This window comes from Mustelus asterias, chromosome 2 (genome assembly GCF_964213995.1).
Source record: "Mustelus asterias chromosome 2, sMusAst1.hap1.1, whole genome shotgun sequence".
In the NCBI taxonomy this organism is placed as follows: Eukaryota; Metazoa; Chordata; class Chondrichthyes; order Carcharhiniformes; family Triakidae; genus Mustelus; species Mustelus asterias.
Genome location: NC_135802.1, coordinates 142,805,328 through 142,825,207, shown reverse-complemented (window position 1 = coordinate 142,825,207; position 19,880 = coordinate 142,805,328). Strand labels below are relative to the sequence as shown.

The following is a 19,880-nucleotide window of genomic DNA, read 5'->3' as shown; positions in this document are numbered from 1 at the left end:
CCCAATTAAAACTTTTTCTTACTTTATTGCAGTGACTATACTTCAAAAGTACTTCACTGGTTATAAAAGGCTTTGATGTGAAAGGTGCTTTGTAAATACATTTCGTTCCTCCTTTTCGTTTTGATTTTCCTCTGATGACTGTAAAATTGGTTCAACGGTTCCCCATTAATTGCAATTGCCATCCCTTCAAATTCAATGATACGGCTATCACCGCTCCTTAAAGGTTCCTCAGTTCAATGTCAGAGATGGGCGGGTCTCTGATCCTATTCCTCTTTATATACTCTGACAGGTTCGGTCAAGTGCCATTTTGTTACCTCACCTTTTAAAAATCACTATCTTTCCCTCATTGCAGGTGCAGCAAGTAATTAGGAAAGCTAATTGAATGTTATCATTTATTGTGAGGGGAACTGAATACAAAAGTAGGGAGGTTATGCTTCAGTCAGACAGGGCAGGCACTCGTGAGACCGCATTTGGAGTACTGTTGTAATAATCTCGCAGGGGCCAGTCTTTTGTCACCAACGCCCTTTCTTTACACGGCAAATATCGCACTGCTTCTGCAGCTACAGTTCACAGGTCAAACCCAGGAGTCCTTTGGTTGCCGGTCCAAGTAGAGACAGCTGATCTGAAACTCCTGCTGCTCCTTTCCTACTGGGCGAGCATCTACTCACTCAGTAGGGGCGCTTGTACTCTGCGAGGCCCATGGAGAGACCTACTGACAATCCCCCGTGGCCATCATAACAACCGTGGACAGCATTGGCCATCTTATTTAAGGAAGGATGCAAAGCAGTTCAGAGAAGGTTCACCAGAATAATACCTGGAATGGGTGGGTTGTCTTATGAGGAGAGGTTGGACAGGTTAGGCTTGTATCTGCTGGAGCTGAGAAGAGTAAGAGGTGACTTGATCTAAATATACAAGATCCTGAGGGGTCCTGACAGGTTGGGTGTGGAGAGGATATTTCCTCTTATGAGAAAATCTAGAACTAGGGGTCACTGACTAAAAATAAGGGGTCCCTTATCTACAATGAAGATGAGAAAATTTGTTCTCACTCATTTAGTAATTTTTTCCTGAAAAGGTGGTGGAAGCAGTCTTTGAACATGTTTAAGGCAGAAGCGAATAGATTCTTGGTAAGCAAGTGGGGGATGGTGATAGGTTATCAGGGGTATGAGGTTACTGTCAGATCAGCCATGATCTTACTGAATGGCGGAGCAGGCTCGAGGGGCTGAATGGCCTGCTGCTATTCCTTGGTAATATCCAAAGATGTGCAAGTTAGGTTGATTGGCCATGCTAAGTTGCCCCTTAGTTTCAGGGGGACTAGCAGGGTAAATACACCGGGTTACGGGGATAGAGCCTGGGTGGGAGTGTTGTCGGTGCTGGGCTTGATGGGCTAAATGGCCTCCTCCTGCACTGTGGGAATTCTATATGCTCGTGTTTGATATCACTATTCCTTCTCTTGTGGAAGGCCCTTTAATTTGCTCAAACAATTGTGTGTCAATCTGATGACTCTGCCCCAGAGGCCTACAGCAGTTCCCTGTTATTACTTCCCTGCTTGCTGCTGCTGTCACAGGTTTCCACTCACATTGCCTCTGACAAGCTCCCTGAGAGTGCCTCAGCATTGTCATTGGCTCTCACATCCTCTTCCCCTTCTCCATTTGTCTTTGTTCCATTTGTCCTGAAACTTGCTGCGTGACATCTAGATCTAATTTAAAGTTAATTTAACAATTTCAAGCTTTATTATCTTTGCTTAGTATTAAAATGGATTTCACTTGTCTTTGTCAATCCACCTGTAACCTGGAGAATGTGCAAACCCAGCAATAACATCACTGCTGTCTTACCTGTCTGGATCTCCAGATCTGTTTTGCTATATACTGCAATAGATTCCAATGCTTTATTCCAAGTTTATCTTGCATTGTTTTGGCAGACGGAAATTAATTTAATTTTTAATTCATTCTTTCACAGGATGTGGGTGTTGAAGAAAAGTCGAGGCACGGGTTTCAAGTCAGATTGCCGGATTGACGGCCTCTGATTTCATCCGTTCATCCGTCCCCCCCCCCCCCCCCCCCGTGACCTTAGACCTTCAGTGACCTGGGCGCCATATTTTAAGGGCGACCCTGTACAGAGCTAGCTCTAAGGAATCAAAAGGTGCTGGAAAGGCATGACTACAAAAGGGAGGAAACATGCTGCCCCCAAATTCGTGATGCCTCTCTCAAGCGCCTGCTGAATGCAGCGGGGGCCCGCCGTGAAATCCTCTACCCCAACACTGGGCAAAGATCCTTATCCAAGGTGACCGACCAATCCATCATGGGAGGTGGTGGCAGCGGCGGTCAATACCAACGCCCTACGGAAGAGGACAACCACCCAGTGCAGGAAGAGGATGAATTATATCTTTTGTTTCACCAGGGTGAAAGTCAGGGGTGTGTGGGGTGTACTCAGAACTGAGCAATCCAATCAGATGACAAGATCTGCATGCACCCAGAAGCAGGCGAGCTTGTAAGAAAATCCTGAACCAACAAACGCTACTTCTAGCAACCACTTTTCACTGATACGTTTGCACTGATATCAAATCATAGAATAGATTATAGGATCCCTACGCTGCAGAAGGAGGCCATTCGGCCCATTGGGTCTGCACCGACCACAATCCCACCTAGGCCCTATCCGCCCACACCAAGGAAGGCTATGGAAGAAAACTGTAACTGTATTTGCTTAAATGTACACAGGCATCCGCTTCCACTGAGCTGTATTACCTCATGCCAGCTGCACGCTCTTTCTCAGTTGCCATGGAGATGCTATTTCTGCTAATGCCGAGCTCGAGCATCAACTTTTGGTCTTTTGGGATTTACAATGTGCAGCTGACAGAGCCAGGCTCACTCGTTCTTTAAAACTAGGAGAAGGTCAAGTCAACGCCATGGTTTGAGATTCACATTTTATCTGTGAATGAGGTAAACTTCAGAGCAAGCTTGTTTATTGACACCATTTTGATTTTATGTTTGCTGACTTTGTTCCCTGTCCTCCTCCGCTGAGGGAGTTGGCCTCCTCCTCAACTTCCTTCTAGCCAGGGTTTGGTTGCACAGACGCTGGTCACCTTCGAATACCTTCCACCCCCCAACCCCCCACCCCATAGCCATTACTTACAGGTAACCTTTGACAGAGAATCTCAGGGGACTGTTCCACAAGGGAGGGGGTATCATATCCAGACTGAGTCTTCGTGCAGTGGTTAGCACTGCTGCCTCACAGCCCCAGGGACCTAGGTTCGATTTCTGGCTTGGGTCACTGTCTGTGCGGAGTCTGCACGTTCTCACCGTGTCTGCGTGGGTTTCTTCCGGGTTCTCCGGCTTCCCCCCACAGTCTGAAAGACGTGCTGGTTAGGTGCATTGGCCATGCTAAATACTCCCTCAGTGTACCCAAACAGACTCCAGAGTGTGGCGACCAGGGGATTTTCACAATATCTTCATTGCAGTGTTAATATAAGTCTGCTTGTGACACTAATAAAATAAACTTTAAAAAACATGCACACTGCCAACAATGGAGAAGAAGAGCTGATGGATCCACTCTTTAACCTAATTTCAGTATTCCTGCTGCTGGACTAGGGAAGGACCCGCCTGCTCAGTGACTGCCCTCACTGAATCTTCAGAGGGCATTAACTGTTTACAAAGGCACTGATGAACTGATTCATTTTTGTTCATTCGAATCATAGGCCTGGATTTTATGCATGATTTGCGGACATGGCAGGTGGGACTAGAAACAGCCGCATTACCAGATCTCACACAAGATCAATTAAAGATCACAATATTACACTGGCTGGCCACCTAACTGGCTGAGAGTGTAAAGAATGTATGGGTGTCTCAACCCTCATATGGACATTGGTGATGCGCCAATCACTGAGCCACTGAACTGCCACCGATACCAAGTGCACTGGGCAGTATGTTGTATAAATTGGCTCTGTGTGATATGAGTGACGTTTGTGCCCGCTTGTTCTCACCCCTCAGATGAACCATCCACCAGAGTCAGCCATAAGGTCAATGACCCTCCATTGACACCAGAGCAGGGGCGGATGGCAGATGCACTCACGGCACACCCTCTCTCAGTACCAGCACAAATACTGGCATGTCGGTAGGCAATAGCACATCGGCTCAGATGGTAGTGCACAATGGTGTGGGTATTCTATACCCGCTTGAGTAGATGGCAGAGGCAGTGAGTGCCCAAGGTGCCAGTAGTCGGAGGACTGCTGGAGACCAGGATCAGGCAGATGATGAGCCTCTGGAGTTGTCAATCAGGTGGCAAATGCTGCATGTCCAGTAGGATGCATGGCAACTGAGGAGCACCCAGCCATGTTGCTGAGCGCATCTTCCCAGGCAGTGCCTACTTAGGTTCTTCCTGCCAGAGGATGACACCAAGGTGGAGTGGGGGGGACACCCTACAGGGTAGCACCCACAAACGTAAGCTTAAGACACAGTGAGTGCAACAAAGGGTTTGCACTGGTTTATGCTTTCTTTTCATATCACTTGTGTTAAGAAATGATCCAATTGGATGTTTTTGCTTTGTTTCACGTTAATGTAATCATTATGAATTCCTGCTTGCTCACAAGCCATGAGTACCCTGTCTATTCAATTGGTGTTTGCCTCATCAATGTCTGGTGAGAGACTCTATGGCACGGTGTCACAGTGGTTAGCACTGCTGCCTCACAGCTCCAGGGACCTGAGTTCAAATCCTGGCTTGGGTCACTGTCTGTGTGGAGTTTGCACATTCTCCCCGTGTCTGCGTGGGTTTCCTTCGGGTGCTCCGGTTTCCTCCCACAGTCCAAAGATATGCAGGTTAGGTGCATTGGCCATGATAAATTGCCCCTTTAGTGTCCTGGGATGTGTAGGTTAGAGGGATTAGTGGGGTAAATATGTGAGTTACAGGAATAAGGGCTAGGTGGGATTGTTGTTGGTGCACTCGATGGGCTGATTGGCCTCCTTTTGCATTGTAGCGTTTCTATGATTTCTATTCATCTGATTGACAATTCCAGAGGTTCATCATCTTTCTCGGGCTCAGATTTCTAAGGGCATAAAACTTTATTACTAAGGCTGTGATACCACATTAGGCTCATGGCATGGTTATGTGTGAGATATTTGGGATGGAGGTGGTGTCCATGGACTCAGATGGAAGGCAGGCCATGCCAGCCTAGCTGAACGAATGCTGAATCAAAGCCTTGCTGGTGCCCCTCTCTCCTGGCAGATTCCTAATTTCAGCCTCTTGGCCCTCTCCATCAGCCTGTCTGTCTCTGAGTCTTCATCACTTTCCTCATCTGAGGCATGCGCATCTCCTCCTGGTCAAATGGTTCTTCCCTGGGTAAGATGCTCTTTTAGAGAGTTGGTGCAAACTTGATGGGTTGAACGGCCTCCTGTAGGGTCTTTATGGTACTTTGCTTAGATCTGGCCCTCTACCTCAAGGATGATATACTGGCCTTGGATGGGATGCAGTGCAGATTCACCAGAATGATATGTTGGCTTGGAGGATTAAATTATGAAGCGAGGTTCCTTTGAATCTAGGAAATTTAGGGGTGATCTAATTGCGACGATGAAAGAAATTGATTGGGTGGATAGAGAAAAATCAATGTTCTTTGGTGGGGTGATTCAGCACAAGGAAGCATAACTAGCATTCGAGCCAACTCATTCAGGCTCGATGTCAGGAAGCACTTGCTCACACAGAAAGTAGGAGAAACCTGGAACTCTCTGACCCAAATTGTTCTAGAGGCTATGTCAACTGAGAAAACTGAGATTGATAGATGTTTGTCAGATAAGGCTGTGAAAGGTGAAAGAGCCAAGGCAAATAAATGGACTTAAGATATCGATTCGCCATAATTGAATTGAACAGTGGAATTATCGCGATAATGAGGTTTACTAAGTTCCAAAGTATGTGTGACTATAGAGCAGGAGTAGGCCACTCAGCCCTTTGAACCTCCTTCGCCATTCAATAATATCATGGCTGATCTCATAGCAACCCCAAATCTGCATCCCGCCTACTTCCAATCACTTATCACCCACTCGCTTACCAAGAATCTAATCACCTCTACTTTAAAAATATTCAAAGACTCTGCTTCCACTACCTTTGCAGCCAAAGAGTTCCAAAAACCCACAACACGCTTGAGTGAAAGAATTTCACCTCATCTCCGTTTTAAATGGGCGACGCCTTATTTTTAAACAGTGACCCCTAGTTCTAAATTCCCCCAAAAGTGGAAACATCTCCCCCACACCCATCCTGTCAAGACCCCTCTGGATCTTATGTTTCAATCAAGTCGTCTCTTACTCTTTTAAACTCTAGCGGATGCAAGCCTAGCCTGTCCAACCTTTCCTCATAAGACAACCCACCCATTCCACGTATTAGTCTGGTAAACCTTAGAGTAGAATAGAATAGAAACCCTACAGTACAGAAAGAGGCCATTCGGCCCATCGAGTCTGCACCGACCACAATCCCACCCAGGCCCTACCCCCATATCCCTACATATTTTACCCGCTAATCCACGCATCCCAGGACACTAAGGGGCAATTTTAGCATGGCCAATCAACCTAACCCGCACATCTTTGGACTGTGGGAGGAAACGGGAACATCCGGAGGAAACCCACGCAGACACGAGGAGAATGTGCAAACTCCACACAGGCAAGTGACCCAACCCGGGAATCGAACCCAGGTCCCTGGAGCTATGAAGTAGCAGTGCTAACCACTGTGCTATCGTGCCGCCCTTCTCTGAACTGCTTCCAATGCTTTTACATCCTTCCTTAAATAAGGTGACCAATACTGTACTCAGTACTCCTGATGTGGTCTTGCTAGTGAGCTGTACAATTAAAACACAAACTCCCTACATTTGTATTCAATTCCCCCTGCAAGAAATGCTAACATTCAATTAGCTTTCCTCATTACCTGTCGTGCACTAGCCTTTTGTGATTCATGCACGAGGACACCCAGATCCCTCTATGCCTCAGAGTCCTGCAATCTTTCACCATAGAGTCATAGAGGTTTACAGCATGGAAACAGGCCCTTCGGTCCAACTTGATCAAAGTGGAGAATGTAGGTATTTAGGTAATACCATTTCTGTAATAAGCTTTTTCATTCTTCCTGTCAAAATGGACAATCCTACATTATACTCCATTTGCCAGATCTTTGCCCACTTTGTCCTCTTCACAACTTACTTTCCTACCTATCTTTGTCTCATCAATAAATTTGGAAATCATCCCTTCATCCAAGTTTACAAATTGTAAACAGTTGAGGGTCGGAAGTTTTGGTTTCCTGGCGGCAGAGGGTTGCATAAAACAGGAACCCCCATTGGCAATGGCGGGACCAGAAGATCCCACCTCTAGCCAATGGCGGGCGACCTCCCACCACCGTGAAACATGTTGTGGGGCCATGTGGAAAATACCACCCGAGGTCCAAAATATATAGTTCCCTTTTGAAAGTTACTATTCAATCTGCTTTCACCACCTTTTCAGGCAAAAAAGATTCTCTTCATCTCAGCTCTACTTCTATTGTCAGCTGCCTTTAATCTGTGCCCTTTGGTTAATGACCATCCTGCTAATGGAAATGCTTTCTCTTCATAATTTTGAGTGAGTCTATTAAAACTCCCCTGAGTCTACTCTGCTCTATAACATATAGAACAAATAAACCACGAGACAGTCCAATCCCCTACTTCATAAAAATTACAAATAATATGTAAATGATTGAGAATTCAATTAACTCAACCTGACAACATCTGATCTATGGACTTTCATACAAAATGCAGAGTGCAGCAGACCTTTTCATTTTTATTGTGCAAATTAAGGAGATCTGCATTTTGCAATGTATTGTAATTATTTGTATTCTAAAATGCGAAATACATTTATTATTTTATACTTTATATTTGTTTTAATGATTGTCTATAACTTTGTCATGAATTATGATTACTTATTTTGTTTTATCGTCATCACAATTTGGCACATGCCATCATGATTTTCCAACAGAATTATCTTTCCATGGACAAAAGTCCAACATTCTCATAGAATCCTACAGTGCAGAAGGAGACTATTCGGCCCATTGATCCTGCACTGACCACAATCCCATTCAGGTCCGATCCCCGTAACCCTAGCTAATCCCCCTGACACTAAGGGGCAATTTAGCATGGCCAAACCACCTAACCAGCACATCTTTGGATTGTGGGAGGAAACCAGAGCACCCGGAGGAAACCCACACAGACACAGGGAGAATGTGCAAACTCCACACAGATAGTGACCCAAGCGGGAATCAAACCAAGGTCCCTGGCGCAGTGAGGCAGCAGTGCTAACCACTGTGCCACCGTGCCGCTCCTATCTGTCCCTCATCTTTGGCATTACTCTTGTAAGTCTCCTCAGCACCTTTCTAGGCCTTCCTTTTTTTTAAAGTTAAAATTTATTTATTGGTGTCACAATTAGGCTTCCATTAACATTGCAATGAAGTTACTGTGAAAATCCCCTAGTTGCTGCACTCCGGCACCTGTTCGGGTACACTGAGGAAGAATTTAGCATGGCCAATGCACCTAACCAGCACATCTTTCGGACTGTGGGAGGAAACCGGAGCACCCAGAGGAAACCCACACACACGGTGGAGAACGTGTAGACTCCACACAGACAGTGACCCAAGCCGAGAATCGAACCCGGGTCCCTGGCTCTGTGGGGCAGCAGTGCTAACCACCAGTGCCATCGTGCTGCCCAAAATGATGAGTGATGGCATCATTAAGAAAGCTGCCTTGCAGTAATTAGGGGGTTGGGGTTGCAATGGAGAACTGACATGGGATAGAGAGTGAGCATAGTGCTGTGTTTGGCTTGTTTCACATGATGTGGTAAGTAGTGTGTAACGCACAGCAAACTTTAGTGTCCCTTCGGACAAACATTGCAAAACACAAAGTTCGCCAGTGTATTACACACAGGGGACAGCGCTGATGTCTTTACCTCGAGCACCAAGATTCCATTGATGTACAATGCTGAAGGCAGCAGTCATGCCGAGAACTGGAGAGGTCCATCCAGCATGGGAGTTTGCTTTTGATCTCATTCAGGTTGTAGTTCAAACAGGGAGCTTCTGCCTCTCCTGGCGACAGACTACCTTTGTATTCCTTGTACCAGATGTCTCCACTTACATTTGGAACATCTAAATGCACACAGTTTGCCACTACAGCAGATTCTAAAAATATTATTGTAGCAGAAAGCTTTTTAGAAATGTCACTCTGGCTGGCAACTAGCATGAAGGGCAGGAGTAGGTGGCAGCAAGATCAAAACAGCAGGAGGCTGAGCACATTTTTAGCAAAGCAACAGAATAAAATTGGGTGACATTTCTCGAATGGAATCCTCCAACACTGTGTAGAAAAACAGGGAAGCAGTTGGGATCATTAAAACAAAGAGCCTCCTGTATATAGAGTGTTGGCTGTAGCTCACTTAGTTGCAGGTGGGCTCACTGTCAAAGGATAAGAGTCAATCATTCAGGATGAGGAAAATTCTCATCTTTCAGAGCATTGTGAAGCCTCGATATTCTCTAGCCCAGAGAGTTTTGGATGCTCGACCATTGAGTATATTCAAGATTGAGATAGACACAACTTTGATCTCTCAGGGACTTGAGGGATATGGGAAGAGGGCAGGAAAGCGGAGTTGAGGCAGGGGGTCAGCCAGGATCATATTGAATGATGGTTCGCGGGGCTGTATGGTCACTGCCGACCCCTATTTTTTCTGTTATTATGTTCTTAAGGCAGACCAAATTGAGTTTGCTGTAAACAAACAACACCAAACAAATTTACGAGGTATATATATTTTTGCTTTGTGCATCTATAGCACATCAAAAATGTTTTCCTATTACAGACTCTTGCTAAACACAGTAAGAAATAACTTCAAACGGGGCTTTGAAGGTCTTCATGCAATTGTTTACCCATATTGTGTTCCTCAGGTGGATTTGTGTTCCCCAAGATTTATAACTGGGTGATCGGGAGCAACAAGGAGAGACAGTGGAATAGTATTAATATCACATGACTAGTAATCCAGAGGCCCAGGCTAATGCACTGTGGCATAGGTTCAAATCCCTCCATGGCAGACAATGGAATTTAAATTCAGTCAATAAAATCTGGAATTTGAATGCTAGTCTCAGTAAATGATAACCATGAAACTAAAAACCCACCTGGTTCACTCTAAAACAGACATCATAATCAAGGACCCCATGCAACCCGGACACACTCTCTTCCACCTTCTTCCGTCGGGAAAAAGATACAAAAGTCTGAGGTCACATACCAACTGACTCAAGAACAGCTTCTTCCCTGCTGCCATCAGACTTTTGAATGGACATACCTTATATTAAGTTGATCTTTCTCTGCAACCTAGCTATGACTGTAACACAGTAAGAAGTCTCTCAACACCAGGTTAAAGTCCAACAGGTTTATTTGGTATGACGGGCATTCGGAGCGCTGCTCCTTCATCAGGTGAGTGGCTAAAGTGAAGTATCTATTCAGTCCCCTCCCACCCCAGTCCAACGCTGGTGCCTCCACATTATGACTGTAACACTACACTCTGCACTCTCTCCTTTCCTTCTCTGTGAACACTATGTTTTGTCCGTATGTCACGCAAGAAACAATACTTTTCGCTGTATGCCAATACATGTGACAACAATAAATCAAATCAAATCAAAAATCAAAAGTTCACTAATGTCCATTGGGAAAGGAAATCTGCCATTCTTACCTGGTCTGGCCTACACATGATTCTAGATCCACAGCAATGTGATTGACTCTACTTCCTTTCAGTTAAAATGCAATTAATGATGGACAACAAATGCTGACCTTACCAGTGATGCCCCCATCCCACATAAGAGTAATTTTAAAAGATGCTACAAAAGGGATTGGGGAAAAATGTAGCCTTTCACTCAGCTCCTGCTATATTCCACAATGATACAATATTGATCATGTGATCTACAGATAATTAGAACCATTTGCTTGTCCCCTGATGGGGGCTATAAGTTGTTCCTAGTTATAACATGTGCATCTTTCATTATAAAGCTGACTCCCAGGACAATTCTCCGATTGGACGAGTGGAATTTGCATGCTCTTTTTGGTGTTACAGTGGTGAGAAAATGCATGGGTTTCTCTGGTCTTGTCACGCATACTGCTTGAGGATGGCACAGTGGTCAGCACTGCTGCCTCACAGTGCCAGGGACCCGGGTTTGATTCCCGGCTTGAGTCACTGTCTGTGTGGAGTTTGTACGTTCTCCCCGTGTCTGCGTGGGTTTCCTCCGGGTGCTCCGGTTTCCTTCCACAGTCTGAAAGACGTGCTGGTTAGATACATTGACCCAAAAAGGTGCTGAAGTGTGGGCAACTAGGGGAATTTCGCAGCAACTTCAATGCAGTGTTAATGTAAGCCTTACTTTTGACTAAAAAATAAACTTTAAAAAAAAACTTTGTAATAAAGATCAGCATAAAGTCAAAACTGCTCAGGAGTGATTCAGAACCTTCGCTGTCCTTCCATTAAAACCAGCAACTCCAGCCCACCTTCCAATGACACTTAGCTGCTTGCTTCAAACAAAAGGACAGAATCCAGCCGCTATAGTAATGAACAGCACAAACATTAATCACTGGATTAGTGATCCCCACTCCCCAGTTCAGCGGGGCCCACTTGTCACCTGATTCTGGCCCTTCTTTTTCTTCTTCTTCTTGCCCCAACAACCTGAGCTCTCGCTGTCCTTCCCGTTGCTGTCACTGCAAAGCAGCCCGTCAAACTCATCCGTCCCCATCTGCTGTCCCTGGGCCGTCTCTGCTGCCAGCCGGTAAGAAAGGTTCCTCAAGATACAGACGCAATTCTCAATTGTCTAGGAGGAGGACACAAAGCGCAAAGTAAATCACATTGCATTACAGGACTATCAAGCACAAGAGGCCATGCGACCCATTGTGCCCATGCTGGTTCTTCGAAAAAGCTGTCCAATTAGTCCCATCCCACTTACTCGTTTCCCATAGCTCTGCAAGTATGAGGTCGCAGGTATACATCTTTTGAAATATCTATTCAGTACCCTTTGGAAAGCTGCTATTGAATATACATTCAAGTGCAATATTGTACTTACTAGAATTTTGTCTCAAATGTTTGTGAACTTAGAGTGAGCCAGAATTTGCAGGTCTTCAGTGATAGAAAGGATAACTGAGAGTCATGAAAGGGTTCTTAACAGTTGAAATTAAAAGACAACTTTCCGTGCCAGGTTTAATGGGTAATCAAGGGCGGCACGGTGGCACAGTGGTTAACACTGCTGCCTCATGGTGCCAGGGTCCCGGGTTCAATTCCAGCTTCAGTCACTGTCCGTGTGGAGTTTGCAACCGGGTGCTCCGGTTTCCTCCCACAGTCCAAAGATGTGCAGGTCAGGTGCATTGGCCATGGAAAATTCACCCTTAGTGTCGGGGGTAAATATATGGGGTTACAGGGATAAGGCCTGGGTGGAATTGCTGTAGGTGCAGACTCAGTGGGCCAAATGGCCTCTTGCTGCACTGTAGAAATTCTATGGATTCTATTCTGTGGAATTAATGGGGCAATTAAAGCAAGTTCCTAAAATACAGGGGGAGTAAGGTCGAGATGCAGTTTTCACACAGCTAACAGCACCATGGACAGCAATATTTTGATATACACATCTAACTGCACATCAGTTCCTTGCCCGAGATGGCAGTGCCATTTATCTCTAATTAATTGCGAGGGCCACCGTCTTGTTGCTGATTTGACAGCTTCTTAAAAGCACAATAAGCACAGCGATTCTGATGTTTGAACCTATTAGCATTATTTAAATTCGGGAGGTACTGTCAATATGTTGCTATGCTATAATGTTTTTGTGTAATTGTCCGGTAAATATATTCAACTATTAATTTTAACTGGGTGTGACAATCTGACCATGTGACATGTACTGCTTCATGCAGAGGACAACAGTGTTCTGGGAATCTCCAGTGGCCTTTACTATATTATGATGTGGAGATGCCGGCGTTGGACTGGGGTGGGCTCAGTAAGAAGTCTCACAACACCAGGTTAAAGTCCAACAAATTTATTTGGAATTACAAGCTTTCGGAGCACTGCTCCTTCATCACCTGATGTTGTGAGACTTCTTAGTTTCCTGTATTATCATGTAATGGTTGGATTAAAATCAGTCCAAAGGCATTCTCTCTCATTCACAACATTATAAACATGAAACTATAGTTTAAAAGATGCTGGGTGGGATCTTGAGCCCGCACCCTGTGTGTGTGGGAATGCTGGGGGTGGGAGTGCTAAATCTAGAGAAAACAGCAGATCACAAATGTTGCCAAAGGGATCACAATTCCGATTTTTGCCACCCCTCGCTGGTGACCTAATTCTGGGTGCGATTTTAATGCACTTTAAATACATTTACATGTAATTATGTAGTCCCCTCGCCACATGATCCCCCTTATAATGTATTTATATCTTGCTGAAGTGCCATCACCTTGGCGAGGTTCTCGACAGGTATTTAAAAAGGGAAACCTGTCGAGGGGATCCCTCTGACGTATAGCCCCGGGGGAGAGGGATATAGCCAGGCAGTGTCCTAGCAATGCCCCCTAGCATAGGACTGCCAAGATGGGGGGGTGGTGGGAGAAATACCACAGCGATGATTGTCGGGGGGGGGGGCGCAGGATGTGGGGGGTAGATTTTATTTTGATTGGGCATCCTTTAAAGATAATGCCCTAATCTCTGTGGAGCCAAGATTCCCTGCCTTGCCAGAGTGACGACGTAAACCATGCACACGCATCTTGTCTCTTTAAAGAGGCTCAAAATCGGTTGAGAAAACTGGCCTGTGTAATCGGAGAGATAGACGCCAATTTCCTGACAACCTGACACTTTGCCAAATTCTGGTAAGCTCGCCCCCACTGTCTCCGGAATGGAGAAGGCTTATCCTTTTTAAAGGGGAGTTAAAATTATCTTGAAAAAGTACAATTGCAATGATGACTGTATTGAGGTTATAAACTGTTTATGACAAAATACCTAAAGATATTTTAAACATGATTTATATCCTGTCATTTGTGAATATTTTTTCACAGATGTTTTCTCCTGAAGATAACTTGCATTTATCAACAATAAATTTGAGTAACGAATAAATCTTTTGGAGGTGAAATTGTATTTTTCTGTTCAATATCTCTAAATCCAACCATCCCAACAACCCCCCCAACCCTCCCGCCGACCCCAGATTCTCAATAGTTAGGGCGAAATAAAATCTGAGAATGGCCATACCTTACTGTCAATCTCGCTACTCCCCAGGGCGGATTGGATCACGTACAGCAATGCATCGGTGAGGCCGTCGCATTCTCTCATCCTTCTCCGTGCCTCCTCGCCAGCAGAGCTCACGTTCCTGCAAAGGGGGCACAGAACATGGGTCAGTCGCTACCCGATATTTGTGGGCACTCTATGATGTTCCTCTTGGGATCTGCTTGCAGCACTGTCCTGGAAATTAATCCCCAATTCCTGAATTCACCAGGTACATCGTAACGCATCGCCCATGTAGACAGGGAGATAACACTTAATCTAAGCGACTTCCTCATTTGTTTGGTAATTTCCCGAAAGACTGTCATGGAGTAGAGGGCAAATAGTACATTTCCCATAGCAGAGTTAAAAATGTCCGAGCAATTTGAACATAACTTGTAAACTTGGGTAAAAATATATTTGTTTGAAAATAGGTTTATTGAAATATAACATTGCTTTGTAATGCATGATATGTTCGTCACTGTACATCGAGTTACTTAGATGCATTACTGAACAGTCGTCTTTCAAACTGAGGCCTAAGTTGGTGTTATTAGTCGAAGCCTAATGTAGTTAAGTGGAAATATTATCCGAAAGCCAGTCCATCAAATCATGAGGCTAAACCTTACTTTGAACAGTGGGATATTAGAATATAGCACTGTCCATGGCAGGATCCCGAAGACAGAATAATCAACAGCCCTTGCCCATAAACAAACCGTAAGTGTTTGCAACATTAAGGTTATTAAAATATTCATAACCGTCTGTTTACGAGGAGTTTTGTGCCATGGCTCCTTTTCACAGAGTTGCATTGTTTATTAGTGCTGATCTATGAACTGATTCTGACGTGATTCAGCCTCAAATCCCCAGAAAGTTATTGAAAAGCGTAAACGACCGTGGCTGAGAACATCCTGACATATTTCAAAAGAAATCTCAAGTAGTTCACGGCAACTAACTTGCGGGGTTTAGTTCTTTCTGCCGTTCCCAGCTGAGCTCAGCATTTGCAGGTAAAAGGGCAGCTACCATTAGAATCTCCTTGAAAGAAACACCTTCCTTTCCTTCCAAATTCATCCAAACTTTGAACCCAAAATTTAGGGCGGAATTCTCCTAAAAAAAAATTTGAAGTGTTGAATTCGCGTGAAAACCGGAGTAAATCCCGCTGATTTTTTCAGCGGAAGTTTCAAAATGAATCTGCCACACTCTGTCAGTGCAGAGAGCACCAGCGTGATTCACTCTAAAAATCAGTGGGCGGGCCTATCCCCGCCCGGGAGGCTGGTAGCACAGTGCAGAGCAGGCCACTGCGCATACGCCGATCTGTCAGCGCCAAGATTGGCGCATACGCACGGTCCCGCACTGCCGGCCTCCCGATTGCTGGCCAGTCAGCCCCGTAAACCCCGTGATGCCGGGTCTCCACCCATCCACGGCCTTATCGCTGGCCCCCATGCAGGTCCGGTCCAGCCTCAAACATCCCCCTCCCGCAGCCCCAATCTCCTGCGCCCGATTCCCCACCCCTGCAGTCTCAACCACCCCCCCCCTCAGCAGTCTGACACCCTCCCACCCCGATAGCTAGCCCTGATCGCTGGCCTCCCTCCTTCTCTCCCCCATTGATCTCTATGCAGAGTGGCAGTGGGACCCCCGCACCCATGCCGATTGCCTGGCCCCTACGCCCCGCCCACACAGACCCTGCCCCTTGGCACTGCCCGATGCCTGATGGGCAGTGCCAAGGTGCCCTCTGGGCATTGACACTTTGCCTCTTGGACAGTGCCAGTGGGCGCAGGCTGGCATTGCCAAGGGGCCAATGCCCAGTGGGCACCGCCACCCTTGCTGCCCGACCCTCTTGGGGGGCACCGATTGCCCCCCCCCCCTTCACTCCAGCAGGGTCAGGCTGCTAGCTCCCTGAAAGTGGGGAGCAGTATTCCCCGCTGGAGTGAACCACTCTGCTGGGGGGATGGTGAGGGGGGGGGGGGGGGGGGGGCGGGGGGTGAGGGGGGGGGGGGGGGCGGGCGTGAATGGGATTTAAAATATATGGTAATGAATATTACCATCACTTATGCACCTCCCCACCGATATCCGGCACAGAGCTGACACCGCCGGAAATCCGGCGCTGGGAGACGCTAGGGGGCCGGGACGCTCAGCGCAGATCCCGCACATCGGGATTCTAGCGCCACTGGAATCTCCTGGCCTGCTGCGTTAATTTTTTAGTGGATGGGAGAATTGCCGCCTTAATCTTTCATTTTTGCACCGATGGGAATCAACGTTTGCAACGAGATCTGCTGAGGTAGGAATCAAATCACATGAGTCAGGGTCTGAGTGATCACTGGGACCAACACCGATCAGGTTGGAGAGCATTTTCCCTGATTCCTTTGTCCCTAATTCACTTGGATTCTTAGTTTTGTTTTCTTGCCTCTCCGAGAAGGTCACATAGCTTTTGGCTGAGATGGGGAGCGTGTACATTGTGATGCACAAGCCATTACAGTGTGTGGGGCAAGCTTGATAAACCAGAGGGTCTTTTCCTTGTCTGTAGCTGAGATCTACTGATGCATATGGCTGCGGGAACTGTCATACACTCTCCACAATTTGATTTGCTCCATGCGATAACAAGGAACGCTGAAAACACTGGTTACATCAAAGGCTACTGGCTCGGACAACATCTCAGCTGCAGAAGACTTGCGTTCCAGAACTAACTGCGCCCCAAGCTACAACAGCCGCAACACTGGCATCTGTCTGAAACATTGCCAATATATACCCTCTTCACAAAAAGTAGGGCAAATCTAGTCAATTACTGCCCATCAGTCTCCTCTCAATCATCAGCAAAGTGGTGGAAGGTGTCAAACTGACAGTGCTATCAAGTGGCACTTACACAGCAGTAAACTGCTCACTGGCGTTTAGTTTGGGTAGCCCCATGGACACACTACTCCAGAACCTGTTACAATCTTGGTCTAAGTATGGACAAAAGAGCCAGCTTCCAGATATGAGGTGAGAGTGATTACCCTGGACATCAAGTCAGTTGTAATCAGGGGAAAATCTCCACTGGCTGGAGTCAAACCGAGCACAAAAGAAGGTGATTGCAGTTGTTGGAGATCATTCATCTCAATTACAGGACCATCCGCAGGGTGGTCTCTGGGTCCCACCCATTTTCTGTTGCTTCATCATTAACATTACCTCGATCATAAAGTCAGAAGTGGGCTCTTTACTGATGACTACACAATGTTTAGCATCGTTCATGTCTCCTCAGATACTGGAGCAGCCCATGTCCATATGCAGCAAGACCTCGGGGACATCTTACCAAAAATGTTCTAAGCACAAAGAGTGTGAAAATGAGAGAGTTTCAGACCCTTTTCTTTGGCGAGAGATCTTATGACACTTAGAATAAAAAAGAGGCAAAGAGTGGTTTTTTTTAACTTTTCATCAGCGTCACAAGTAGGTTTACATTAACACTGCAATTAAGTTACTGTGAAAATCCCCTTGTGCCTGTTCGGGTACACTGAGGGAGGATTTAGCACGGCCAATGCACCTAACCAGCACGTCTTTCGGACTGTGGGAGGAAACTGGAGCACTCGGAGAAAACCCACGCAGACACGGGAAGAACATGCAGACTCCACACAGACCCAAGTCGGGAATTGAACCCGGGTCCCTGGCGCTGTGAGGCAGCAGTGCTAACCACTGTGACACTGTGCCACCCCACTCACCAGTAGGGAGAGTGGACAGAATCTATCAGATCGGGGCCGGTAAGACCGTGTGAGGTGAGAAACCGGGTATGAACCCAGTTTATCGCCTCTCTTGCGATCTTACCTGTTGATTGACTGGCATGACGGGCTGGTAAGATTGCCCCCCCCCCCTAGATAATGTTCAGACCCGGGCTGATAAATTGCAAGGAACACTCCTGCACACCAGCGCCAAGCAATGATCATCTCCAATAGTAGGAAATCTAACCATCTCCCCTTGATGTTCAACTGCATTAGCATTGCTTAACCGCCCCTGCCCCCCGCCCATCAACAGCCACCTGTAAGTTAACATTGGTCAGAAGCTTAACTGAGCCAGCTACATAAACACTGGGGCTATAATAGCAGGTTAGAGGATAGGAATTTGGTGGCAAGTAACTCATCTCACCAAAGTTTGTCTATCATCAAAAAGGCATGGTGGCACAGTGGTTAACACTGCTGCCTCACAGCGCCAGGGACCCAGGTTCAGTTCTGGCCTTAGGTCACTGTCTGTGTGGAGTCAGCACGTTCTCCTCATGTCTGCGTGGGTTTCCTCCGGCTGCTCCAGTTTCCTCCCAGAGTCCAAAAACGTGGTTAGGTGCATTGGCCACGCTAAATTTTCCCTCAGTGTACCCGAACAGGCGCCGGAGCGTGGCGACTCGGGGATTTTCACAGTAACTTCATTGCAGTGTTAATGTAAGCCTACTTGTGACAAATAAATCAACTTTAAACTTTAAAAATAAACAAATTAGGAGTGTGATGGAAAACTCTTCATTTACCTGGATGCATGAGCTCCAAAAACATTCAAGGAGGAGGACAAAGTAGTCCACTTGATTGGCACTCCATCCAACACTTAAACCTTCGTTCCCTTCACCCCAGGTGCACACTGGCAGCAGTGTACACCACCTACAAAATGTACCGCAACAACGCACCAAGCCTCATTCGACTGCACCTTCCAAAACCTACAAACTTTATCAGCTTGAGGACAAGGGCAGCAGAGGTAAGGGAACAACATCACCGGCAAATCCCCTTCAAAGCCACACACCACCCTGACTGCAACCATATTTGCATTCCTTCACTGTTACTGGGTCAAAACCCCTTTCGAATGGCACAGTGTGTGAATGTACACCAGGTGGACTGCGGTGGTTCAAAAATATGGCTCATTGCCACCTTGTCAAGGGCAAGTAGGAATGAGCCACAAATCCTGGTTGTGCTAGCAATGTTCACGTTTCACAAATGAATAACAAATAATCTGGTCCAGATCTTCCCTTTGCAAGGAAGGGATGGGTATACCAAACAGAAAATGTCATTTAAAAAAAAGATATAACTTGATAAAGCTAGATTTGCGATTCTGTAACAATACCAAAAGCAGCAGGCCGGCAGTGAAGGACTACCCATCTGTGAAAACTCTCTCAAGTGACATCCCTTAGATTCAGTGAGTAAACCAATTAATTCTTCACCAAGCGTTAATGGCTGTCTGTTCAAACAGATGTTACGTTCTACCAACCTTCTTCTTACAAATGTCTGAGCACCGTGACAGGGCTTTCTCAGTGGAAAGCTATTCATTACACAAATATGATTCTGTGACAATGTGCCTAAGTGGAATTTGTAAACAATTATTAAGATACTCCGCTCACATCATCCACCGTGCCAGCCAACTGCTCAGCCGTGTCTGAGCTGCATGAGCAGCTCTGTTCATCACTCTGCTTCCCCGTGCCCTGTGCCAGCTGAGCACAGACGGCATGGAACTGCGGAGCAGGGCCAAGATGGCCAGCCTGTCTGGAGGGATGCATTATGGGTCAGGATGGCACGCTCTGCATCCTTTGATCCATGCCCACGTCCGCTTTGTTAAGCCTCCAAAGCAGCAATTGCACCAAACTGCCGGATTAAGAGCTGTTCTGCACAACTTGGCAGGGGCAGTAAGATTGGGAGGGTCAAATACAAGGTTGCCAACCCT

The 19,880-nt window shown here is 46.3% G+C and overlaps 1 protein-coding gene across 3 annotated transcripts in view; it reads right to left on the bottom strand.

The window, feature by feature from the left end:
• The window catches only part of ctnnd2b (catenin (cadherin-associated protein), delta 2b), a 778,554-nt gene that overhangs the window by 68,890 nt on the left and 689,784 nt on the right, over nucleotides 1-19,880 (bottom strand). For all 3 annotated transcript variants that reach the window (XM_078229049.1, XM_078229027.1, XM_078229038.1), the window contains exons 12-13: nucleotides 14,220-14,337; nucleotides 11,632-11,817 (exon numbers count right to left, since the gene is read on the bottom strand). In XM_078229049.1, the coding sequence (XP_078085175.1) occupies nucleotides 11,632-11,817; nucleotides 14,220-14,337 (304 nt within the window). The remainder of the gene's footprint in view (nucleotides 1-11,631; nucleotides 11,818-14,219; nucleotides 14,338-19,880) is intronic.